Raw genomic sequence first — 24828 nt, forward strand, 5'->3', positions numbered from 1 at the left:
AATTTCCTTACTTTTTTTAAAAAAGTGTTTTTATTACGGTAAAATATGTATCACATAACATGGGTCATTTTAACGATCTGCAAGTACACAATTCAGTGGAATTAAATACATTCACAACACTGATACAACCATCATCACTATCCATACCCAAAACTCTTCCATTATCTCAGCATAAACTCGGCAGCCATTAAATAGTAACTGCCCATTCTCCTCTCCTCTCTGTTCTACTTTTCTGTCTCTATGAATGTACCTATTCTAGGTAGCTCACATTACATTGAACCATACAATATTTGTCCTTCTGTGTCAGGCTTATTTCACTTGGCACGATGTTTTCTAGGTCTAGCCATTCTGCAGCAACTATCAGATTTTCACTCCTTTCTATGGGTGAATAATGGCATGTGTTTACCACAGCTTGTTTATCTACTCATCACAGCCACCTGAGTTGATTCCATCCTCTGGATCTTGTGAAGAATGCTGTCATGAACACTGGTATCTGTCTGGGTCCCTGTTTTCCACACTCTTGGACATATATCTAGAAGTCAAATTGCTGGGTTATATGATGGTTCTCTGTGTAACTTTCTGAAGTACTGATGAATGGGTTTCCACAGGAGCTGCACCATTTTATGTTCCCATCAGTTTCTCCACGTCTGCACTGCTTCTTATTTTCCATTTTTTAAATTACAGATATGAAATAGTATCTCACTGTGGTTCTCATGTTAGGCATCTTTCTGTGTGCTTAGTAGCCAGTTGTCTGTCTTCTTTGAAATGTCTATTCATGTCCTTTATTCATTTTTGAGTCGGGTTGCTTCTGCTGGTTAAGTTGTAGAGTTCATTATATATTTCTGGATATCAATCCCTAATCAGACAAATGATCTGCATATATTTTCTTCCATTCTGTCAGGTTTTTTTCTTTCTTAAGTGTCTTCTGATGCACAAGAGTTTTTAATTTTGATGAAGTCCAATTAATTTCTTCTTCTGTTGCCTGTGTTTTTGGTGTCATATGCATAAAATCATTGCCAAATCTAATGTTGTAAGGATTTTCCCCAATGTTTTATTCTTTTTTGTTTTTTTTAAAGATTTTATTTATTTATTTGACAGTGAGAGAGAGAGATCACAAGTAGGCAGAGAGGCAGGCAGACTGAGAGAGAGAGGGAAGCAAGCTTCCCGCCAAGCAGAGAGCCTGATGTGGGACTCGATCCCAGGACCCTGAGATCATGACCTGAGCCGAAGGCAGCGGCTTAACCCACTGAGCCACCCAGGCGCCCATGTTTTATTCTTAAGCTCTTAAATTTTAGGTCACTGATCAAAGTTCAGTTAATTCCTGGGGCGCCTGGGTGGCTCAGTGGGTTGGGCCTCTGCCTTCGGCTCAGGTCATGATCTCAGGGTCCTGGGATCAAGCCCCACACTGGGCTCTCTGCTCAGAGGGGAGCCTGCTTCCCTTTCTCTCTCTGCTGCCTCTCTGCCTACTTATGATTCTCTGTCAAATAAATAAATAAAATCTTTAAAAAAAAGTTAATTCCTGGGGCGCCTGGGTGGCTCAGTGGGTTAAGCCGGGGCCTTCGGCTCAGGTCATGATCTCAGGGTCCTGGGATCGAGTCCCGCATCGAGCTCTCTGCTCAGCAGCGAGCCTGCTTCCCTCTCTCTCTCTCTGCCTGCCTCTCTGTCTACTTGTGATCTCTCTCTGTCAAATAAATAAATAAAAAAATCTTAAAAAAAAAAAAGTTAATTCCTGTACTTACTTTAATTTTGTATTTATGTATTTAATTTTGTAAGGGCCCAACTTCATTCTTTTGCATGTGGATATCCCGTCTTTCCAGCACCATTTTTTAAAGACTTTCCTTTCCTTACTGAATGGCATCCCTGATAAAAATTAATTGACCATAGGGGCGCCTGGGTGGCTCAGTGGGTTAAAGCCTCCGCCTTTAGCTCAGGTCATGATCTCAGGGTCCTGGGATCGAGCCCCGCATCGGGCTCTCTGCTCTACAAGGAGCCTGCTTCCTCCTCTCTCTCTGCCTGCCTCTCTGCCTACTTGTGGTCTCTGTCAAATAAAAAAATAAAATATTAAAAAAAAATTAATTGACCATATATGCCAGCCTTTACTTCTGTGCTCTCTATTCTATTCACTGGTCTATATATCTGTTCTTATGTCAGTACCATGCTGTCTTAATTAATATAGCTTTATAAAAGATTCAAAATTAGGAGGTGTGACTCCTCCACTTTGTTTTTTTTTTTTTAAAGATTTTATTTATTTATTTGACACAGACAGAGAAGTCACAAGTAGGCAGAGCAGCAGGCAGAGATAGAGGGGGAAGCAGGCTCCCTGCTGAGCAGGGAGCCCGATTTGGGGCTCGATCCCAGGACCCTGAGATCATGACCTGAGCTGAAGGCAGAGGCTTAACACACCGGGCCACCCAGGCGCCCTCCCCCCCACTTTATTCTTTTTCAAGACTGTTTTGGCTATCTGGGGCCCACTTTAATTCCACATGAATTTGAAGATGAACTTATCCATACCTCTGAAAGAGACTCTGGAAGTTTCAGAAGAGACTACATTAAAATTGTAGATCTTGAAAAGTGAAGCAAGATGGCAGAAGAGTAGGAAACTGAAATAGCATTAGGTCCTGGGAGTTCAGCTAGATAGTTATCAAACCATTCTGAACACCTACAAAATCAACAGAAGATAGAAGAGAGGACAGCAATTCTAGGAACAGAAAATCAACCACTTTTGGGAGGGCAGGACATTTGGAGAATGTCTGAAGCAACGGGAAGATAAACCACAGGGGGAGGGGCTGGCTCCCGGCAAGCAGTGGAGAAGCAAAGCATAAAAACAGAACTTTTAGAAGTCTGCTCCACTGAGGGATGTTGCTCCAGAGGCTAAACGGGGGTGGAGCCCTTGGAGGGACAGTGTGGTCTCAGGACCTTTAGAGTCACAGCAGGACTGGGGGTGTGTGAGTGAGGCAGAGCTGCCAGGTATCGGAGCGGGGAAGCTGGCTGAGGAGATGGAGCTGAGGTGGGGGCTCTCAGCCCAGGCTTACTTTAAACCATGATCCAAGGCACATCAGGCCACTGCTCTTCAAGCAGGGACCTCCACAAGTGGCAGATCCAAAAAGACCCCCTCCTTCCTCCTTCAGGAGGAGCAGCATTGGATGTGCACGGGATCCTGGAATCTGCTGGGTTTGGAGACTCCAAACAGGGCAGTGTGCCAGAGATAAAAACGCTCAGTCACAGGCTGGGTGAGCACAGAGCCTGGCCGGAGACCAGGGAGACGGGAGGGATTGACTGCTTTTCTCTGAGGGTGCACTGAGGAGTGAGGCGCCGAGTTCTTGGCTCCTCCGGGCTGGAGATTGGGAGGCCGTCATCGTCATTCCTGTCCTCCAAAGCTCTATGGAAAGTGTTCAGGGGACAAAAGCTACTGAGAGCAAACCTGATCAGATTACTTAGCCTGGCCCCTGGCAAGGGTGGTGCAATTCCACCTCCAGCAAAGACATGTGTGAATCACTGCAACAGACCCCTCCCCAGAAGATCAGCAAGAACATCCAACCAAGACCAAGTTCATCCATCAACAAGAACTGCAGAACTCCAGAGCTATAGGAAAGCAACAAAAAGAATTCATGGCTTTTCCCCCATGATCCTTCAGTCTTGCAAAGTTAAGTTTTTTTAATTTTATTTTTTTCTTATTCTATTTTTTTAACTTTTCCTCTTTCCTCTTTAACATTTTTGAACTATTTTACCTTACTAATATCTTTTTTTTAAAATTTGTTTAAATTTTCATTGTTATAGTCATATGTTATCCCTTCACTATATTTAACCTTATTTTTTGTATACATATAGGGTTTTTTTTTTCTTTAAAATTTTGGGATATAATTTCTTCTAATAGATCAAAATATATCCTAACTCTAGCTCCAGCCTGATCACATTCTCTCCTCTTTTGTTTTCATTTCCAACAAACTTATCAATTCCTTTTTTAGAATCTTTTTAAATTTTCATCTTTACAGTCATCCCTTCTATGCTTTCATCGTGTTACCCTTATTTTTGTGTGTGTATATATATATATATGCATATATATATGTATATATATATATAAAAAAGTTTTTCTTTCTTTAAAATTTTGGGAGGTAGTTTCTTCTAGGAGTCTAGAATACACCCAAAATCAAATGGGTGGCTCTGTTCTTTTCGCCAGTCTGATATATATATATCCCCCCCCTTTTCATCTCCCCCCAATTTTGGTCTTTTCTGATTTGGTTAGTGCATATTTTTCTGGGGTTTTTGATACCCTTTTAGTATTTTACTCTCTCATTCATATAGTCTTATTTGACATGGTGGAAAAACTCACTACGAAAAAAGGAATAAGAGGCCGTACCGATGGCTAGGGACCTAATCAATATGGACATTGGTAATATGTCAGAACTAGAGTTCAGAATGATGATTCTCAAGGTTCTAGCCGGGCTCGAAAAAGGCATGGAAGATATTAGAGAAACCCTCTCTGGAGATAGAAAAGCCCTTTCTGGAGAAATAAAAGAACTAAAATCTAACCAAGTTGAAATCAAAGAAGCTATTAATGAGGTGCAATAAAAAATGGAGGCTCTCACAGCTAGGATAAATGAGGCAGAAGAAAGAATTAGTGATATAGAAGACCAAATGACAGAAAATAAGGAGGTTGAGCAAAAGAGGGACAAACAGCTACTGGACCACGAGGGGAGAATTTGAGAGATAAGTGATACCATAAGATGAAACAGTATTAGAATAATTGGGATCTTAGAAGAAGAAAGAGAGACGGGGGCAGAAGGTATATTGGAGCAAATTATAATAGATAATCTCCCTAATATGGCAAAGGGAACAAGCATCAAAATCCAGGAGGTGCAGAGAACCTCCCTCAAAATCAATAAAAATACATCCACATCTCGTCATCTAACAGTAAAACTTACAAGTCTTACTGACAAAGAGAAAAGATGAAAGCAGCTCGGGACAAGAGGTCTGTAACATACAATGGTAGAAATATTAGATTGACAGCAGACTTATCCACAGAGACCTGGCAGGCCAAAAAGAACTGGCATGATATATTCAGAGCACTAAATGAGAAAAATATGCAGCGAAGAATACTCTATCAACTTAGGCTGTCACTGAAAATAGGAGAGATAAAAAGCTTCCAGGACGAACAAAAACTAAGAATTTGCAAACACCAAACCAGCCCTACAGGAAATATTGAAAGTGTCCTTTAAGCAAAAGGAGAGCCTAAAAGTAATTGACCAGAAAGGAACAGAGACAATATACACTAACAGTCATCTTACAGGCAATACGATGGCACTAAATTCATATCTTACAATAGTTACCCTGAATGTAAATGGGATAACTGCTCCAATCAAAGGACACAGGGTATCAGAATGGATTAAAAAACAAGACCCACTGATATGCTGTCTACAAGAAACTCATTTTAGACCCAAAGACACCTCCAGATTTAAAATGAGGGGGTGGAAAACAATTTACCATGCTAATGGACATCAAAAGAAAGCTGGAGTGGCAATCCTTATATCAGATCAATTAGATTTTCAGCCAAAGACTATAATAAGAGATGAGGAAGGACAGTATATCATACTCAAAGGGTCTGTCCAACAAGAAGATCTAACAATTTTAAATATCTATACCCCTAACATGGGAGCTGCCAATTATATAAATCAATTAATAACAAAAACAAAGAAACACATCGACAATAGTACAAAAATAGTAGGGGACTTTAACACCTCCCTCACTGAAATGGACAGATCATCTAAGCAAAATATTAACATGGAAATAAAGGTTTTAAATGACACAATGGACCAGATGGACATCAGAGATAAATTCAGAACATTCCATCCCAAAGCAACAGAATACATATTCTTCTCTACCGCACTGGAACATTCTCCAGAATAGATCACATCCTAGGTCATAAATCAGGTCTCAACCGGTAACAAAAGATTAGGATCATTATTTTTGGACCTAATGCTCTGAAGCTAGAACTCAATCACAAGAGGAAAGTTGGAAAGAATTCTAATACATGGAGGCTAAAGAGCATCCTACTAAAGAATGAATGGGTCGACCAGGAAATTAAAGAAGAACTGAAAAAATTCAAGGAAACAAATGAAAATGAAAACACAACTGTTCAAAAACTTTGGGACACAGCAAAATTGGTCTTGAGAGGAAAGTATATAGTGATACAAGCCATTCCCAAAAAACAAGAAAGGTCTCAAGCACACAACCTAACCCTATACCTAAGGAGCTGGAGAAAGAACAGCAAAGAAAGCGTAAACCCAGAAGCAGAGAAATCATAAAGATCAGAGCAGAAATCAATGAAACAGAAACCAAAGGAATAGTAGAATAGATCAACGAAACTAGGGGTTGGTTCTTTGAAAGACTTAATAAGATTGATAAACCCCTGGCCAGACTTATCAGAAAGAAAAGAAAAAGGACCTAAATTAATAAAATCATGAATGGAAGAGAAGAGACCACAACCAACACCAAAGAAATACAAACAATTATAAGAACACATTATGAGCAAGTATACGCCAGCAAATTTGACAATCTGGAAGAAATGGATGCATTCCCAGAGACATAGAATCTACCAAAACTGAACCAGGAAGAAATAGAAAACCTGAACAGACCCATAACCACTAAGGAGATTGAAGCAGTCATCAAAAATCTCCTAACAAACAAGAGCCCAGGGCCAGACAGCTTCCCAGGGGAATTCTACCAAACATTTAAAGAAGAATTCATACTGTTCTCTGGAAGCTGTTCCAAACAGTAAAAATGGAAGGAAAACTTCCAAACTCATTTTACGAGGCCAGCATTACCTTGATCCCAAAACCAGACAAGGATCCCACCAAAAAAGAGAACTACAGACCAATATCCTTGATGAACACAGATGCAAAGATGCTCACCAAAATACTAGCCAATAGGATCCAACAGTACATTAAAAGGATTATTCACCATGACCAAGTAGGATTTATTCCTGGGCCGCAAGGTTGGCTCAACACCCACAAATCAATCAGTGTGATGCAATACATTAATAAAAGAAGAACAAGAACCATGCGATACTCTCAATAGATGCAGAAAGAGCATCTGACAAAGTACAGCATACTTTCTTGATTAAAACTCTTTACAGTGTAGGGGTAGAGGGTACATACCTCAATACTATCAAAGCCATCTATGAAAAACCAACAGCGAATATCATTCTCAATAGGAAAAAAACTGAGAGGTTTTCTCCTAAGGTCAGGAACACGGCAGGGATGTCCACTATCACCACTGCTATTCAACATAGTACTAGAAGTCCCAGCCTCGGCAATTAGACAACAAAAAGAAATAAAAGGCATCTGAATTGGCAAAGAAGGTGTCAAACTCTCACTTCCTGCAGATGATATGATATTTTATATGGAAAACCCAAAAGAATCCACTCCAAAACAGCTAGAACTCATAGAGGAATTCAGCAAAGTGTCAGGATATAAAATCAATGCTCAGAAATCCATTGCATTTCTATATATTAACAGCAAGACAGAAGAAAGAGAAATTAAGGAGTCAACCCCATTTACAATCACTCCAAAACCATAAGATACCTAAGAATAAACATAACCAAAGGGGCAAAGAACCTGTACTTAGAAAACTATAAAGTACTCATGAAAGAAACTGAGGAAAACACAACTGGAAAAACGTTCCATGCTCATGGATTGGAAGAATAAATATTGTGAAAATGTCTATGCTACCTAAAGCAATCTATACATTTAATGAAATCCCTATGAAAATACCATCAATCTTTTTCAACAAAATGGAAAAAATAATCCTAAAATTTGTAAGGAACCAGAAAAGACCCTGAAGAGCCAGAGGAATGTTGAAAAAGAAAGCCAAAGTTGGTGGCATCACAAATCCAGACTTCAAGCTCTTATTACAAAGCTGTAATCACTAAGATAGTATGTACTGGCACAAAAACAGACACATAGATCAGTGGAACAGAATAGAGAACCCAGAAATAGACCCTCAACTCTATGGTCAGTTAATCTTCAACAAAACAGGAAAGAATGTCCAGTGGAAAAAAGACAGTCTCTTCAACAAATGGTGTTGGGAAATTGGACAGCCACATGTAGAAAAATGAAACTGGATCATTTCCTTACACCACACACAAAAATGGATTAAATGGATGAAAGACCTCAATGTGAGAAAGGAATCCATCTAAATCCCTGAGGAGAACACAGGCAGCAACCTCTTTGACGTCAGGTGCAGCAACTTCTTCTTAGAAACATCGCCAAAGGCAAGGGAAGTAAGAGCAAAATGAAGTATTGGGACTTCATCAAGATAAAAAAGCTTTTGCACAGTAAGCGAAACAGTCAACAAAACCAAAAGACAAGGGAAAGAATGGGAGAAGATATTTGCAAATGACATATCAGATAAAGGGCTAGTATCCAAAATCTATAAAGAACTTAGCAAACTCAACACCCAAAGAACAAATAATCCAGTCAAGAAATGGGCAGAAGACATGAACAGACACTTCTGCAAAGACATCCAAATGGCCAACAGACACCTGAAAAAGTGCTCCATATCACTCTGTATCAGGGAAATACAAATCAAAACCACAGTGAGATACCACCTCACACCAGTCAGAATGGCTAAAATGAACAAGTCAGGAAATGACAGATGTTGGCAATGATGCGGAGAAAGGGGAACCCTTCTTCAATGTTGTTGGGAATGCAAGCTGGTGCAGCCACTCTGAAAAACAGCATGGAGATTCTTCAAAAAGTTGAAAATAGAGCTACCCTCTGACCCAGGAATAGCACTACTGGGTATTTACCCTAAAGATATAAATCACAATAGCCAAACTATGGAAAGAACCTAGATGTCCAACAACAAATGAATGGATAAAGAAGATGTGGTGTATATATATACAACAGAATACTATGCAGCCATCAAAAGAAATGAAATCTTGCATTTGCAATGATGTGGATGGAACTAGAGGATATCATGCTGAGCGAAGTAAGTTAATCAGAGAAAGACAATTATATGATCTCTCTGATATGAGGAATTTGGGAGGCAAGGTGGGGGGTTGTGGGGGGTAGGGAAGGAAAAATGAAACAACATGGGATTGGGAGGGAGACAAACTATAAATGACTCTTAATCTCACCAAACTGAGGACTGCTTTGTGGGGGTAGTTGGGATAGGGTGGTTGAGTTAAGGACACTGGGGAGGGTATGGGCTATGGTGAGTGCTGTGAAATGTGTAAGCCTGATGATTTACAGATCTGTACCCCTGGGGCAAATAATACACTATATGTCAATAAAAATAATTTAAAAAAAAATTGTAGATCTTAACAATGTTAAGTCTTCCTACCCATGAACATAAGATATCCTTCCCTTTACTTAGGTCTTCTAAAATATTTCCAGCGATGTTTGGTAGTTTTCCACATACAAGTCTTTCACCTCCTTAATGAGATTTATTTGTAAGTATTTTTAAAAATGCTATTATAAATGGAATTGCTTTTTCTTTTTATTTTTTCTCATCATGATAAGTATAATCTTTAATACCCATCCACTCACCTTCCTTCCCTCCAATAGCCATCAGTTTGGTTCTCTACAGTTGGGTCTGTTTCTTGGTCTGTCTCTGTTTTTTTCCCCCCCTTTGCTAGTTTTGTTTCTTAAATTCCACGGAGGCGTGAAATCATATGGTATTTTGTCTTTCTCTGATGGACTCCTTTTGCTTAGCATTATACTCTCTAGCTCTATCTTGTTGTAAATCGCAAGATTTCACTCTTTTTTTGTGGCTGAATAATATTCCATCATATACATATATATCTTTATCTATATCTTCTTTATCCAATCCTCTTCTTTATCTTCTTTATCCAATCATCAATTGATGAACACTTGGGCTGCTTCCATAGTTTGGCTACTGTAAATAATGCTACAATAAACACCATGGTGGTACCCCTTTGAGTTCACGTTTTTGTATTCTTTGGGTAAATACCCAGTACTGCAATTACTATTTTAATTTTTTGAGGACACTTCATAGTGTTTTCCACAGTGCACCAGTTTGCATTCCCATGAGTAGTTCCTTTTTCTCCACATCCTTACCAATGCTTGTTGTTTCTTATGTTTTTGATTTTGGCCATTGTGACAGGTATGTGGTAACAGCTCACTATAGTTTTGATTTGCATTTGCTATTGTAAATGGAATTGCTTAATTCCCTTTTCAGATTGTTCATTTCCCTTATTGTCTTAAAACTTCCACTTCCTCATCTGAAATGAGAGAGAGTATCTACACTTCAAATAGTTGTTACAGGGACAATGAACATAGGGCATATAGGAATAATGAAAGCACAGTGTAGACACTAATTTAGACTTCACCAGTCCGCCTAGGTTAGAATTTTGACAATGACATTTACTAGCTGTGAACCCTGTAAACCCTGCCTATAGCAAGTCTGTTGGCACCATTTTTCCAATTGCATTTGCTCACTTTGTCTCTGTGCCACATTTTGGTCACTGTCACAATATTTCAAACTTTTCCATCATTATTACATGGTGATCTGTAATCAGTGATCTCTGATGTTACTACTGTGATTGTTTTGGAGTACCATGAACCAGGCCCATGTAAGATAGTGAATTTAATCAATAAATGCTGTGTGTGTTCTCACTGCTGTACCAACTAGCCATTCCCATCTGTCTCCCTTTCCTTGAGCCTCCTTGCTCCTGGAGACTCAGCAATACTGAAATTAGGTGAGTCAGTAACTCTACAATGGCCCCTAAGTGTTTAAGTGAAAGGAAGAGTCACATATCTCTCACTTTTAGTCAAAAGGTAAAAATAATTAACTTAGTGAGGGAGGCATGTCTATAAGCCAAGGCAGGCTGAAAGCTGGGCCTCTTGGCCTAACAGCCCAGTTGTAAATGCCAAGAACTGTTCGTAAAGGAAATTTAAAGTGCTACTCCAGTGAACACATGAATGATAAGAAAGTTAAACAGCCTTATAGCTGATATGCAGAAGGTTCTAGTAGTCTGGAGAGAAAATCAAACCAGACACACACACCCTTAAGCCAAAGCCAAAGCCCAAACCAGAACAAAGCCTCAACTATCTTCAATTCTGTGAAGGCTGAGAGAAGTGAGGAAGCTGCAGAAGAAAAGTCTGAAGCTAGCAGAGCCTGGTTCACGAAGTTTAAGAAAAGAAGCTGTCTCTGTAAGGTAAGAGTGCAAAGTAAAGCAGCAAGTGCTGACGGAGAAGCTGCAGCAAGTTATTCAGAAGATCTAGTTAAGAGAGTTAAATGAAGGTGGCTACAGTACACAACAGATTTTCAAGTAGAGAGAGACAGCCTTCTATTTGAAGGAGATGCCATGTAGGACTTTCACAGCTAGAGACGAAAAATCCATGCTTTCATAGCTTCAAAAGACATAGGACTCTCTTGTTAGGGGCTAACGCAGTTGATGACTTTAAATTGAAGCCAAAGGTCAGTTACCATTCCAAAAATCCCAGGGACCTTAAGAATTACACTCAATCTACTCTACCAGTGCTCTACAAATGGAACCACAAAGCCTGGATGGAAGCACATCTGTTTATAACATGCTTTACTGAATATTTTAAGCCTTTTGTTAAGACCCACTGCTCAGAAAAAAAGATTTCTATCAAAATATTACTGCTCACTGCTAATACACTTGGTCATCAAAGAGCTCTGATGGAAATGTACAAGATCAATGTTGTTTTCATGCTTGCTGAACGACATCCATTCTGCAACCTGTGGATCAAGAAATAATTTTGACTTTTGAGTCTTATTTAAGAAATACTTTTTGGGGGGCGCCTGGGTGGCTCAGTGGGTTAAGCCTCTGCCTTCGGCTCAGGTCATGATCTCAGGGTCCTGGGATCGAGCCCCGCATCAGGCTCTCTGCTCCGTGGGGAGCCTGCTTCCTCCTCTCTCTCTGCCTCTCTGCCTACTTGTGATCTCTCTCTGTCAAATAAATAAATAAAATCTTTAAAAAAAAAAAAAAAGAAAAAGAAATACTTTTTGGTAAGACTATAGATGCCACAGATAGTGACTCCTCTGCTGAGTCTAAGTGAAGTAAACTGAAAATCTGGAAAGGATTCACCATTAGAAATGTCATTAAGAATGTTTGTGATTTATAGAAAGAGATCAAACAGCAACATAAACAGGAGCTAGAAGTTGATTCCAACCCTTATGGGTGACTTTGAGAGGTTTAAGATTTCAGTGGAGGAAGTACCTGCAGATGTGGTGGAAAGAGCAAGAGAAGTAGAACTAGAAATGGAGCCTGGACATGTGAATGAATTGCTGTAATCTCATGACAAAACTCTGATGGATGAGGAGTTGCTTCTTACAGATGAGGTTTCTTCAGATAGAATCTACTCCTGGTGAAGACGCTGTGAAGACTGTTCAAATGACAACAGAGGATTCAGAATATTACATGAACTTCGTTGATAAAGGAGCAGCAGGGTTTGAGAGGACAGGCTCCAATTTTGGAAGAAATTCTACTGTGGGTAAATGCTACCAACCAGCATTACATGCTGCTTATGAAAGGAACACTGTGGCAAACTTCATTACTGTTTTTAAGGATGTGCCTTTACAACTTTCAGAAACCTGATCAGTCAGCAGCCATCAACACCAATGCAAGATCTTCCACCAGCAAGAAGATTGTGATTTGCTGAAAGCTGACAACGGATAACATTTTTAGCAATAAAATATTTTTAAATTAAGGAATATACATTATTTTTTGAGACATAATGCTACTGCACACTTAACAGACTACAGGACAGTGTAAATATAACTTTTATAGGTACTGGGAAACCACAAAATTCATTTGATTCACTTTACTGTGGTGGTTTGTACCCAAACCTTCAGTATCTCCAAGGTAGGCCTGTATCCATTTTCTTCACTATTTGTCAATCAATCTTTACATCACTTCCACAGTTACGTATCTCTATGGGTCTACATCACAAATTAAGCAAACTCCTAACTTCTAAGAATTGCATTCAAGATCCACTACAATATATGCCAAATTACCTTTCTAATCATAGTTCCCACTATTCTGGAACATGTTTTAGGCTGAAGGAGTGAACAGCACCCATACCATAACTCAACCAACATTTATGGAGCAACCTGTTGGGTAAGAAACTGGGTCCTAGGTTCCTTATCTGTAGAATGAGAATCAAACTAGATGAAGTCGAGTCTTGCCATACCAACTCATCACAGTGTCTTAAACAACACAGCTAGTCAGTTATGACTGCTGGAATAAATCTTCGTAACATCTCCGGACAAATGACAAATCACCAAAACAATCATTATTTTGATTTGTCAAAAGATTACTCATCTTAATATGCTGATTTTGCAAGGTAAACATAAATATTTAAAAAAATTAATTACGTAATAATATTATTACTGAATGATTAGAACTCTTTTAAATTGGTGAATCCAATTACACTGGGCTCCTGAGTGAAACATGCAGACTTGTTTGAACTGTTATTTGTGTGCATGCATGTAGGAGGTATGTTACTAGGTATCTTATTAACAGCTAGTTGGCAGAGGGGTCACCCATGAACCAATAAAGGGGGATAGTGTTTATGTCTCATCTCTTTAGTGTGGGTGCATACACATGGATCCAGACTGCATTCAGGCAGGAAGGAGGAAAATATTTGCATGGCTGCAGTTATTAAAACAACTTTTTTTTTTTTTAAACTGAGTCTACTTTAAAAAGTGAGATGAGATGTTGAGATTATAAGCGGCTCTGTCATTTCTTACAAGACAGTACAAGCATACGCCTCAGGGCTAAACTGACCATGGATACAATGCTTCTGAGAGCTTTCTCTTGGGAAGGCAGAAAGGGGAAAACAAAGTATCTTAAAAACAAATCAGAAAAACCTGAATATTTCCAACTGTATAATTTGTGCTGTCAGTTTCAGGTTAATCTTTTCCAGAAAAGCATGCTCCTAGCCAAAGGAAGTGTGCTAAGTGCGACTGAGATTCAAATTACTGACCAGGGCTGCCAAGGCATTTGTGCCTGCATATTTTCAATGTTTTTTTTGTTTGTTTGTTTTTAAAAGGAACTAGCTCTAATGGAGAAATCTGTGGTTCAAATGCCCAGAAAACCCTCACGCTAGCAATAAAATCTTTTAGGTGCCTGTTGCCAATAGTTAATTCATTATTTTGGGGGTGAATTTTTTTTTTTTTTAAGATTTTATTTATTTATTTGACAGAGAGAGATCACAAGTAGACAGAGAGGCAGGCAGAGAGAGAGAGAGGGAGGCAGGCTCCCTGCTGAGCAGAAAGCCTGATGCGGGACTCGATCCCAGGACCCTGAGATTCGACCCCAGGACCCTGAGATCATGACCTGAGCCAAAGGCAGCGGCTTAACCCACTGAGCCACCCAGGCGCCCCTTGGGGGTGAATTTTAACATTACCAAATACCTTTTTTTTTTTTCAAATTCACCTGCTAAACATTTTTACATAGTAACTATTAAGATACAGATGGAAATTACAATTGTAAAATATTTCTCAATTTTAGTAGTAGATATCTACTCATGAAAATAAAGAATACTAAAATAGAATACCTGGAAAATATATTTTCCATCTATTTATCCATTCCAATAGTTCTGAGATGTAAGCAAATGACATTTTGTCTCAATTTGCTAGAAGCAATTTTAAAATGCTACGGTATCTATAATAAGTAAAATGATCAATGATCAATTCAGTGCCTCACAGCACTTTAAACACATGCACACTTGAAATATCACACATCTAAAAATTATTTTATATATCGACTTCACCCAATAGAGTATATATATTTGTCAGAGGAGTCTTCTTTCATCCGCCTCCCAGGATCTACTCTAGAAGCAGGCATACAGTAAATGCTAGCTGGCTCACTGACTGAATGAGTTAAAATTACACAAGCATCCGGGACACAGGGTCTTTGTACAAGACAAAGGAGCATGGACCACTGTGTCTAAGCAGGTTTTGCACATTAACACATCTCATTTTCTGTATTAGAGATTCAGAAAATAGTCTTGGGAAACTTTTTGGATTATCAGTTAAAATGCAGAGACTATTTGTAAGATTAAAAGTAAGTAATGTTTTAATATCTTGTAACTTAAAAGGCTGGTTTTACTCATATATGACAATAACACTCAAAGGCCATGACATCTTCCTATATGATTCATTAAATGAAACAATGGCTTTTTAATTCTTTGACAATATTTGATTTTCCTATCCCAAAATAGGGTTTAAATAACAAATGTTTGGCTCCTCTCATACGTAAGTAGGTTTTTTTTCTTCACTGTCACTTCCTTCTGGTCTATGTAGACAAACAAATCTTTCTTAAACCAGGCTAATATTGATGAGGGAACTATGAATAAACTAGTGTAAATGGAACAGACATTTCTGCAAAGAAGACATCCAGATGGCCAACAGACACATGAAAAAGTGCTCCACGTCACTCGGCATCAGGGAAATACAAATCAAAACCACAATGAGATATCACCTCACACCAGTCAGAATGGCTAAAATTAACAAGTCAGGAAATGACAGATGCTGGAGAGGATATGGAGAAAGGGGAACCCTCCTCCACTGTTGGTGGGAATGCAAGCTGGTGCAACCACTCTGGAAAACAGCATGGAGGTTCCTCAAAATGTTGAAAATAGAACTACCCTATGACCCAGCAATTGCACTACTGGGTATTTACCCTAAAGATACAAACATAGTGATCCGAAGGGGCACGTGTACCCGAATGTTTATAGCAGCAATGTCTACAATAGCCAGACTATGGAAAGAACCTAGATGTCCATCAACAGATGAATGGATCAAGAAGATGTGGTATATATACACAATGGAATACTATGCAGCCATCAAAAGAAATGAAATCATGCCATTTGCGACGACGTGGATGGAACTAGAGCGTATCATGCTTAGTGAAATAAGTCAATCGGAGAAAGACAACTATCATATGATCTCCCTGATATGAGGACATGGAGAAGCAACATGGCGGGGTAGGTGGATAGGAGAAGAGTAAATGAAACAAGATGGGATTGGGAGGGAGACAAACCATAAATGACTCTTAATCTCACAAAACAAACTGGGGGTTGCTGGGGGGAGGTGGGATTGGGAGAGGGGGAGCGGGCTATGGACATTGGGGAGGGGAGGCGAACCATAAGAGACTATGGACTCTGAAAAACAACCTGAGGGTTTTGAAGGGTCAGGGGTGGGAGGTTGGGGCAACCTGAGGGTTTTGAAGCGTCAGGGGTGGGAGGTTGGGGGAACAGGTGGTGGGTAATGGGGAGGGCACGTTTTGCATGGAGCACTGGGTGTTGTGCAAAAAGAATGAATACTGTTACACTGAAAAAATAAATAAAATGAAAAAAAAATAAAAAAAAATTAAAAAAAAAACTAGTGTAAATGTCAGAAAAGAATATTTAGTATATCTTCAAGATACTGGTGGTATATACCAACATGATATTTTCATTTCAGCATTAAAGCACCACTTCATTTTAGATGTTTGTACACAACATACTGTCAAATAGGCCTCCAAATGCAAAGTATTTGCCACAGAAAGTCATAATCTCTAGACTTTTTGTGTGTGGTGGGTAATCTTGGTTTGTAAAGTCCAATTAGCTGTAATAGAATCCTACAAACCCCACAGCTTTAGAAACTAGCAAATCAGGTGTCTTGCAAATAAAACTCTCTCTTTAGTCCACACTCCTCAACAGTTAACCTCAGTTCCTTTGACTATTTGAAAATTCTATTTGTCCTGAGCCACTAATACAATCAAAGGGAAGATAAGCATGAACAGATGAAGCAAGACTTTAACTACTGAAAATGCGAAATTGAATTAAAACTTCTAAGCCTGTCTGTGTGACCTGGATGTTTGATAAAAACTCAGCTCAAGAATGATGCATGGATATTCAACAGCACAAACTTCAGTGCTGGGTTAGAAAAAGCCTTCTTACAAAGTTCCTTAGATTGTGATGGCTGTTGAATTGCCATAGCCTTTTAGACTGGTAAATTCTATAAGAATAAGTAGAAATTTTCAAAGTTGTGGTGCTTAAAGATTAGGAAAATGTAGGCCAATTTATTTATTTATTTTGAAGATTTTATTTATTTGACACAGAGAGAGAGAGAGAGCCAGCGCACAAGCAGGCAGAGCAGCAGAGGCAGAGGGAGAAGCAGTCCCCACTGAGCAGGCAGCCTAATGCAGGGCTCGATCCCAGGATCCCAGAATTAGGACCCGAGCTGAAGGCAGATGCTTAACGGACTGAGCCACCCATGTGCTCCAATGTAGGCCAATTTAAATACAGCTTCCATGAATACTAAAATTGGGACTCATCACATAGTGTTCAAAGACCTCTTAACCACCAGACATAGGCTCCTCTTCAGAAACCAAAAATCTGACTTCTCGGTATTATAACAATCTAAAATAAACAGCATCTGGTATGTGGTTTTGGTTTTCGGGTTCAGAGGCACACACCCAAATTACTCTCTCTTTTTTATTCTAATGCTAGCTAGAAAGGAAGATAAGGGATTCAGATTCAAGCATTTGAAGACGTTTATATGCAACTGAAACCAAGTAATAGGAAACTATTCCATTATCTCTGCCTCACTAAAAATAGCCAACAAAGTTTTTATGTCCCTAAAGAAAATAAGTAAGACACGACAAAACCCACATTAAATGCTGACAAATGAAGGTTGTTTCAATGGTTGCTATAACTATTCATTTGCTTATGGGTCTTACTAAGCTCTTCTCCCCTGAAGGCCCACCCAACAGAATAATGTAGCTACTCTTAACTATTTCCACAGCACAAAAATTTCCACTCTCTATTAACAACCAAACCACAGGCTAACTTCTTATTTAGAGTTCTAAGGAACTCTAAACAAACTATTTCAACTATCAGAAATGGGGGTTGTATTAATAGAGATGAGATGTATAAAAGTCTTAAGTGAGAGAAAGACTCTGTGAGAGCCATCTTCAAGATTACCCCCAATAATCCCCACCTCCTAGAATTCACATGCCTGTGTAGTGCCATCTCTCATGGTACCAGGGTTCATCTGTGCAACCAACAGAATGGGGGAGAGTGATGATAGAACAGACTGTAGCTTCTGTCTTAGCCTCTATCTGTTTTTCCCTTTTCATGTACCTTACTCAAGGCGGTGAGTGGGGTGGGGGGTGGGGGGGACAGAAGCCAGTGGCCATGTTGTGAGCCTGTGTGGTGAGAGACAAGGAACTGAAGTCAGCTAACCACCATGCAACTGACCTTGGAAGATCTTCCCTGAGTTGAGCCTGCAGTTGGCGGATAGCTACTAAATTTTGGGGTAATTCATTATATAGCTTTAAATAACTAATGTAAAATACAAAAGATAAAGACAGCTCTGCAACAAGTAGAAGACTGCTCCAAGAAGTCAAACATAAAAGAATTTAGCAAAAAGTTATATGAAGCTCCAAGGTCACTTCCTAATAGCATTATATACAGTATTCTTCATTAATGTAAGAAATGCATTCATGACAGTTGATAAAAGAATAGGTATGACTGAGACTGACAAAAGACTGATTAAAAAAAAAACCTAAAAGGATCAAAACACTTGATTCTCCTGCAGGAATACCTTCCTGTTTTGGTTACAAAGGAGGCACACTTAAAATAACTATCATAAAGGACATGCAGAGCCTGAGAAATCAATGGCAGGAAGCTACAACAAAGAACCCTGAAGGTGACCTGACGAAAGAGGATTCCTCCCGGAAATGGATCCAAGAAAGGCTAAGAGAAGAGCTAGCCTCGGAAATGAGTGGGATGTAAAGTGACAAAAGCACAAGCAAGGAGTAGGCATCCAAACTCCTTAGCACACAGTTCTTCCCACGGCACCTGACCCCTAACAGTACTAAGCCGACTTAGAGGCCGTGGCAGGAAACCTTTCCTCCCCAGGTCAGTAGTGTGGTGCACTGGGAGAATTAAAGTTAATGAATGAGAACTGGTGCTATATATTTTATCTTGATGCATTTTTAACTGTAAAGTTGTCTAAAAGGGACATACCAAAAAAATTAAGGATACCGTATATACCTTCCTCCACTTAATATTAGGTTGCTTTTACTGCCATACACAAGGCAAACATATCAGAGTAACAACACGTGTCAAAATGCAACCCAGTTAAACTGAGATCCAGACCAAAGTACAGAAATTGCCAGAGTTAGATCTGTGGTCTAGCCAGCATTTTTTGGTCAGCAGGGTCTCTAGGGAATCTATCATTCGAGGACAGGCATGGTTTCACTGACATCAAATCCTACTGCCTATGACTCAAACCACCCAACCACTCAGCTTTTGTTTCTGACTTAGAGCTTCTATTTTCCTAGGGACTGGGAAACAGATAGCCAAGTTTATAAGTATGTATCTGTTAATGGAATCAAACAGGCAAGGCATAGTGTTTATTGAGGAATGCTGTGAAGGGATATGAACTGAACTGGAGGCAAACTAGCCAGCTACTGAAAATCCTGTACAAATGAGATTTTATCATAGTCGATTAGGTGAGTAGCGATGGCCCAACAGCACAAATCAAAAAGGCTATATAGGCTGGTAATTTCTTCCCAGGTTTTATTTTCTGCCTACTTTGGTTATCATGACGATTTCTATTCAACCTCTTCTTGGAGGTCCCAACTAATGCATTAGGGAAGACATGAAATAAAAGGTAAAATGACTGCAAAAGAAGGATAGAAACTGACATTATTTGCATTTGTGATTTCAGACGTTGTACACAGAAAATCCAGAAAAATCTACACTCAGAATTAACAAGTCAATTTGGCAAGTTTGTTGGATTTGGATTAATACAGTATTCCCTTAGAGTTGACAACAACAACAAAATCAGAAAATAAAAAAATTAAAAATATCATTTACAGTAATATACATACACAAAGATCACATAACTAGGAATGTATTTAAAGAAAAAGTATGCAAAAGCTCATCACTGAAAACTATTAAAACATTTACTAAGACTTAAATAAATGAAGCTGGTCAAAAATTAGGATATATGATAATATCAAATTGTCAATTCTCCCCAAACTGATGTACAGGTTCAATGCAGAGTCAAAGTTTATCAGGAGATTTTATTTATTTACTTATTTAGTAGTGGAAACTGACAAGCTGTTTCTAAAATTTATATGGCTACTTGAAGGACCTACAGCAGCCAAGGCAATCTTGAAGAACAAGCTGCAGGACACATTAAATTCGCTATCCAGACTGTCTTGGACAGTCGTTCTTGAAACTATGTATGATGCCACCATGGAAATTTCATCCCAATTTCAGAGAACCAATTCATTTCTCACACGTTAGCTAGTTTAATTCATTTTTCCTATATGTATCTGTGGTCTTCATAACATAAACACTTAAACAGTATTGCTTTAAGTGATTTTTAAAAGCTAATTTATAGTGGGCTCTTACCTACCTCAGGAATAACCATGAAATCTGTGTTAATTCTTTCTTTTTCTAGCTAACTTTTCAATCCTTTCCATGAAATAAAAAATTAACAGCTTGAGGTGAAGTTTAATGTAGCTTCCCTAATAAAAACTGTATTTTTCAAAAACAGAGACTGCTCCATATTCTGAAAAACTATAAGAGTTGATTACAATATAAATCCTTTCCTGAGGACAATTTTTGAGGAGAAAATCTTACTAGATGTTAAATGGACACATATGATACAGAAGTACTTCAACAAATGAAATTTGCCTCTTTACAGAGAGACATCCAAAGACGCAAAATTAAATAAATCAGACATGTGGGTATGTAGGTAAAGGCAGGCAAAGGGAGAATAAAATTTTAGCCACGTGTATTTTTTTTAAATCTCCCAATCCAACTAATATCCCAGAGAGGAAAAGGGCAATTCAGAATACACAAGTAAACATGAAGAAAACATAGGTAGCACTGCTTTTAGGAAGTAATCCCATACTTTATGGATAAGTGACCAAAAACCGTAAATATTCCTCCTCTAACATGGATCAACTATAAATCTCAGCAGGCTTTTAAAACTCCATTATTATTTGTTCTGTTTAACTGCCAGTTCAGACCCCACAAATACAAAGACAACTGTTCACAGACCAGTGTTTCTGGGCCTACTCCAGAAAGTATGTTCGATACACTGGAGGTTTCTGCCTGTTTTGAAGCTTGTGGCCTAAAATTACTTTTCTTCCTGGCAGTAACTAAATCCAGCAATATTTTTAACATTAAAAATAACTCCCTCACTACATTCCTTGAAATTTCTCAAACAACTATTCTATTTTATACTCTAAATTTTAAATAATTCATTCATTTCTTAATGAAAAACTTTGTTATTAAGCCATTTGAACTTTGTGGCATAAAACCTCTTATTGACCCTTTTGCAGGAATTTTCCTTTTGGATTGGTTGAGTTGATAAACACTAATTTCAGGACACCTTATAATTATCTTACTAAAGTCTGGAGGAGGGTCATTTATAGTAAACTCAAGGGCATCTTACAATATTAGAAGTAGCTTAGAGTCCACAGGCTCTCATGAGATCCACAACCAAAATCACCATCAAGAGACAAGTATTGGGCGCCTGGGTGGCTCAGTGGGTTAAGCTGCTGCCTTCGGCTCAGGTCATGATCTCAGGGTCCTGGGATCGAGTCCCACATTGGGCTCTCTCCTCAGCGGAGAGCCTGCTTCCCTTCCTCTCTCTCTGCCTGCCTCTCTTGTGATTTCTGTCAAATAAATAAATAAAATCTTAAAAAAAAAATAAAAAAAAAAGAGACAAGTATTTATTCTAATATTTACTTATCATGGATACCTAGGTAATATCTTAGCTACTCGAATCTGCTTAGGTATGTCATCATTTAGGATTTGTTCTGTGGATCATGGATTAAGAAAAAATTATCAGGGGCGCCTGGCTGGCTCAGTCAGAAGAACATGCGACTCTTGATCTTGGGATCCTGAGTTCGAGCCTCACACTGGGTGTAGAGCGTACTTAAATAAATAAAAACTTCAAATAAATAAATAAACAAATGAATAAATAGATATTGCCATGAAAAACTGCATGTTTCCACATAGCTCACAAGTTGCTGAACGAGTTCTTGAGTATTTCAGGGTTATCTTTAAATAGCTAATATGATCACAGATTTTACTGGAAATATGCTAATAGACATATGTATAAACATTAAGCATTGCATAACTATGGGAAGTTTCCTTTGGCATCAAATCCCTTTGAATATATTGGTATAAATCCCCAAACATACCATCTCGATCCTGAACTCAACTTTCTCAAAATAAGCTAACTAGATAAACTCATTTCACTGTCTGCCTAGAACAAAAACTTCAGGCGCTTCAGCCCACAGCACAAAGGGAGTATTCTAAGAATAAAAAGGGGGAAATTCAGGAGGATCTAGGCCTTATATTTAGAAAGAGAAGAAGAGGAAAAATACCTCAGTTCTCCACTGTCACTGTCAGCTATACCAGTGATTCCATTCTTCACAGGCTACCGTTCGCCTAGGGAACTTTTTAAAAATTCAGATTTTTAAAAATGATGGCCTGAATATGTGTTTATCTTTAAACTTTCTCTCCAAATCCTATAAAATGACAATTAAGAAATTTAAAAAGTATAAACCCTTGAGAACAAAAAGACTAAGAAAAAAGACAATAGCTAATATGAGATGCTGACAATATTTTGGAAAACAGAAAGTGGGTGGATAGGAGGTAACAAACATTCAGGCTAGAGAAAGGAGAAACCTTAATGTTATCCATAAAATGCTATGAAGGCTCAGGAATTTGAAGTACTCCTGAAAATATCAATGAGGAATGGTACTAAACAGAAAAATGTTAAAGTCTGTGGAAGAAGCAATTAGAGCTTAAGATCCCTACCCCTACTCTGTCCGTATAGAAAGGACAACACCCTTCTCCAGCTCAACAGTAGATAGGAAGTTTACTCCCTGGAGAAAATGAACCAGGGAGGTTCTTGGCACAGTGGGAGCAGGGGTAAAGCATCATACTGGAAACAGGAGGATTATATGAAAGTCCATTCTTTTTTTTTTAAAGATTATTTATTTATTTATTTGACAGAGAGAGAGATCACAAGTAGGCAGAGAGGCAGGCAGAGAGAGAGGAGGAAGCAGGCTCCCTGCGGAGCAGAGAGCCCAATGCGGGGCTCAATCCCAGGACCCTGAGATCATGACCTGAGCCAAAGGCAGCGGCTTAATCCACTGAGCCACCCAGGCGCCCCGAAAGTCCATTCTTTTAATGATAAAGTGTTAAATGCACTGTGCTTAACAACAGAAGGAAAAACAGGGAAGATATTTACATCTATTCCACTAAGTACATCACAAATTATGGTTCTTCAACTGCATTCATCAAACTGTTCTAGAAAGAGCCATAGAAATGGTAGAACATCTAATAAACCTCCTTACTATTAGAAAGTTTCAATTCCCCACTACTCAAGTCATGGTTGTTAAAGCAAGTTTTGGCAAGGTGTGTAGCAGCATTGTATGATGAACAGAGACCTCTTAGGTCTGGGTCAAGAAGTTAAAACATTCTAACTGGGTACCAGTGGAAATGGTCACATTTGATTAATTTTAGGAACAGAAATCTTCCCTTTCTTTCCCTATCACCCCATCCGCAATTATTTTTTTTTTTTTAAGATTTTTATTTATTTATTTGACAGACAGAGATCACAAGGAGGCAGAGAGGCAGGCAGTGAGAGAGGGAGAAGCAGGCTCCCTGCTGAGCAGACAGCCCAATGCGGGGCTCGATCTCAGGACCCTGGGATCATGACCTGAGCCAAAGGCAGAGGCTTTAACCCACTGAGCCACCCAGGCGCCCCACCCCCTCCACAATTATTTAAGAAAAAATCATTTAATTTTAATTGTATACCTATCAAAGAAAATGTGTTAGAAAAATTATGACATATAAAGCTCTTCAGGAGTACAAAGATCTACCCTTGCAGTATTTGGACAGCTTGGATTTTTTAACTGGTGTAATAACTTTCTGTGCTATAAATAGTGAAAGACTTTGTAACAGTTTGGATCAGAAAGAAAAAATGGAACACCAGAACCCGTATGTAAAGCGCACCATCATAAATCTTGAGAAATGTGATACCTTTAAAGCATTAATACGGAGTATTATTCCAGCTGAAACTCTGTACTAACTGTAAAAGAGAATCCTCTTGATAAAATACATCAATGTTAAGTTATTACTTACTTGTTGTAGGTATCTACTGTGCAGTAGTATGTGCTACTGCTCCAAGGCCTACCCAAACCATCCCTCCATGTTCAACTTTTTTTGCCATTGACTCCTACCACTGAGCCCGAGAGCCCCAGATGAATGTCACAGACCTTCTCCCTCAGCCACATCAGAATGGTCCAACTTGGCTTCTTTATGTTGTCCTTCTGCTACCTTCACAGCAACAGCTCGGCAAATGGCCCCAAACTTCCTGTCCAGAGAGCGAACTCCTGCCTCTCTGGTATACCTGTCATCAAAAGAAAATATTTTATTTTTGGCTAAACATCACCTGTAAAAATAGAAATAATATGATTAACATTTATACTAAAGAAACAGTGTACATCTATTAAGTTCACTACATTTTCTTAAGGACTAACTTCCTCACATTAAAAAATTCCTCATTAAAGTACTATTATTTCTTTTTTTTCCTGTTTTTTTTTTAATGTACTATTATTTCTTAAATATTCAGATGTATTTTCAGCTATAACTTTCCCCTTTATAGGGATTTTTATCTTCAACTATTATCCTGTATTTTAAAAAAAAAATCTTTGGTTCTTCAATGTATACTGCCAAAGTAAATTTGGCAGCACATAAGACATCATTTACTTCTTGATGATATGCGTAAGAGCTTTCTTAAGTA

General features: G+C 38.7%; 1 protein-coding gene across 2 annotated transcripts in view; it reads right to left on the reverse strand.

Annotated features, from left to right (window-relative positions):
* The window catches only part of LONP2 (lon peptidase 2, peroxisomal), a 120043-nt gene that overhangs the window by 22292 nt on the left and 72923 nt on the right, over positions 1-24828 (reverse strand). For both annotated transcript variants that reach the window (XM_045988128.1, XM_045988127.1), the window contains exon 11: positions 24302-24435. In XM_045988128.1, coding sequence (XP_045844084.1) covers positions 24302-24435 — 134 coding nt within the window. The remainder of the gene's footprint in view (positions 1-24301; positions 24436-24828) is intronic.

The sequence above is a fragment of the Meles meles genome, chromosome 19 (assembly GCF_922984935.1).
Source record: "Meles meles chromosome 19, mMelMel3.1 paternal haplotype, whole genome shotgun sequence".
NCBI classification, from domain to species: domain Eukaryota; kingdom Metazoa; phylum Chordata; class Mammalia; order Carnivora; family Mustelidae; genus Meles; species Meles meles.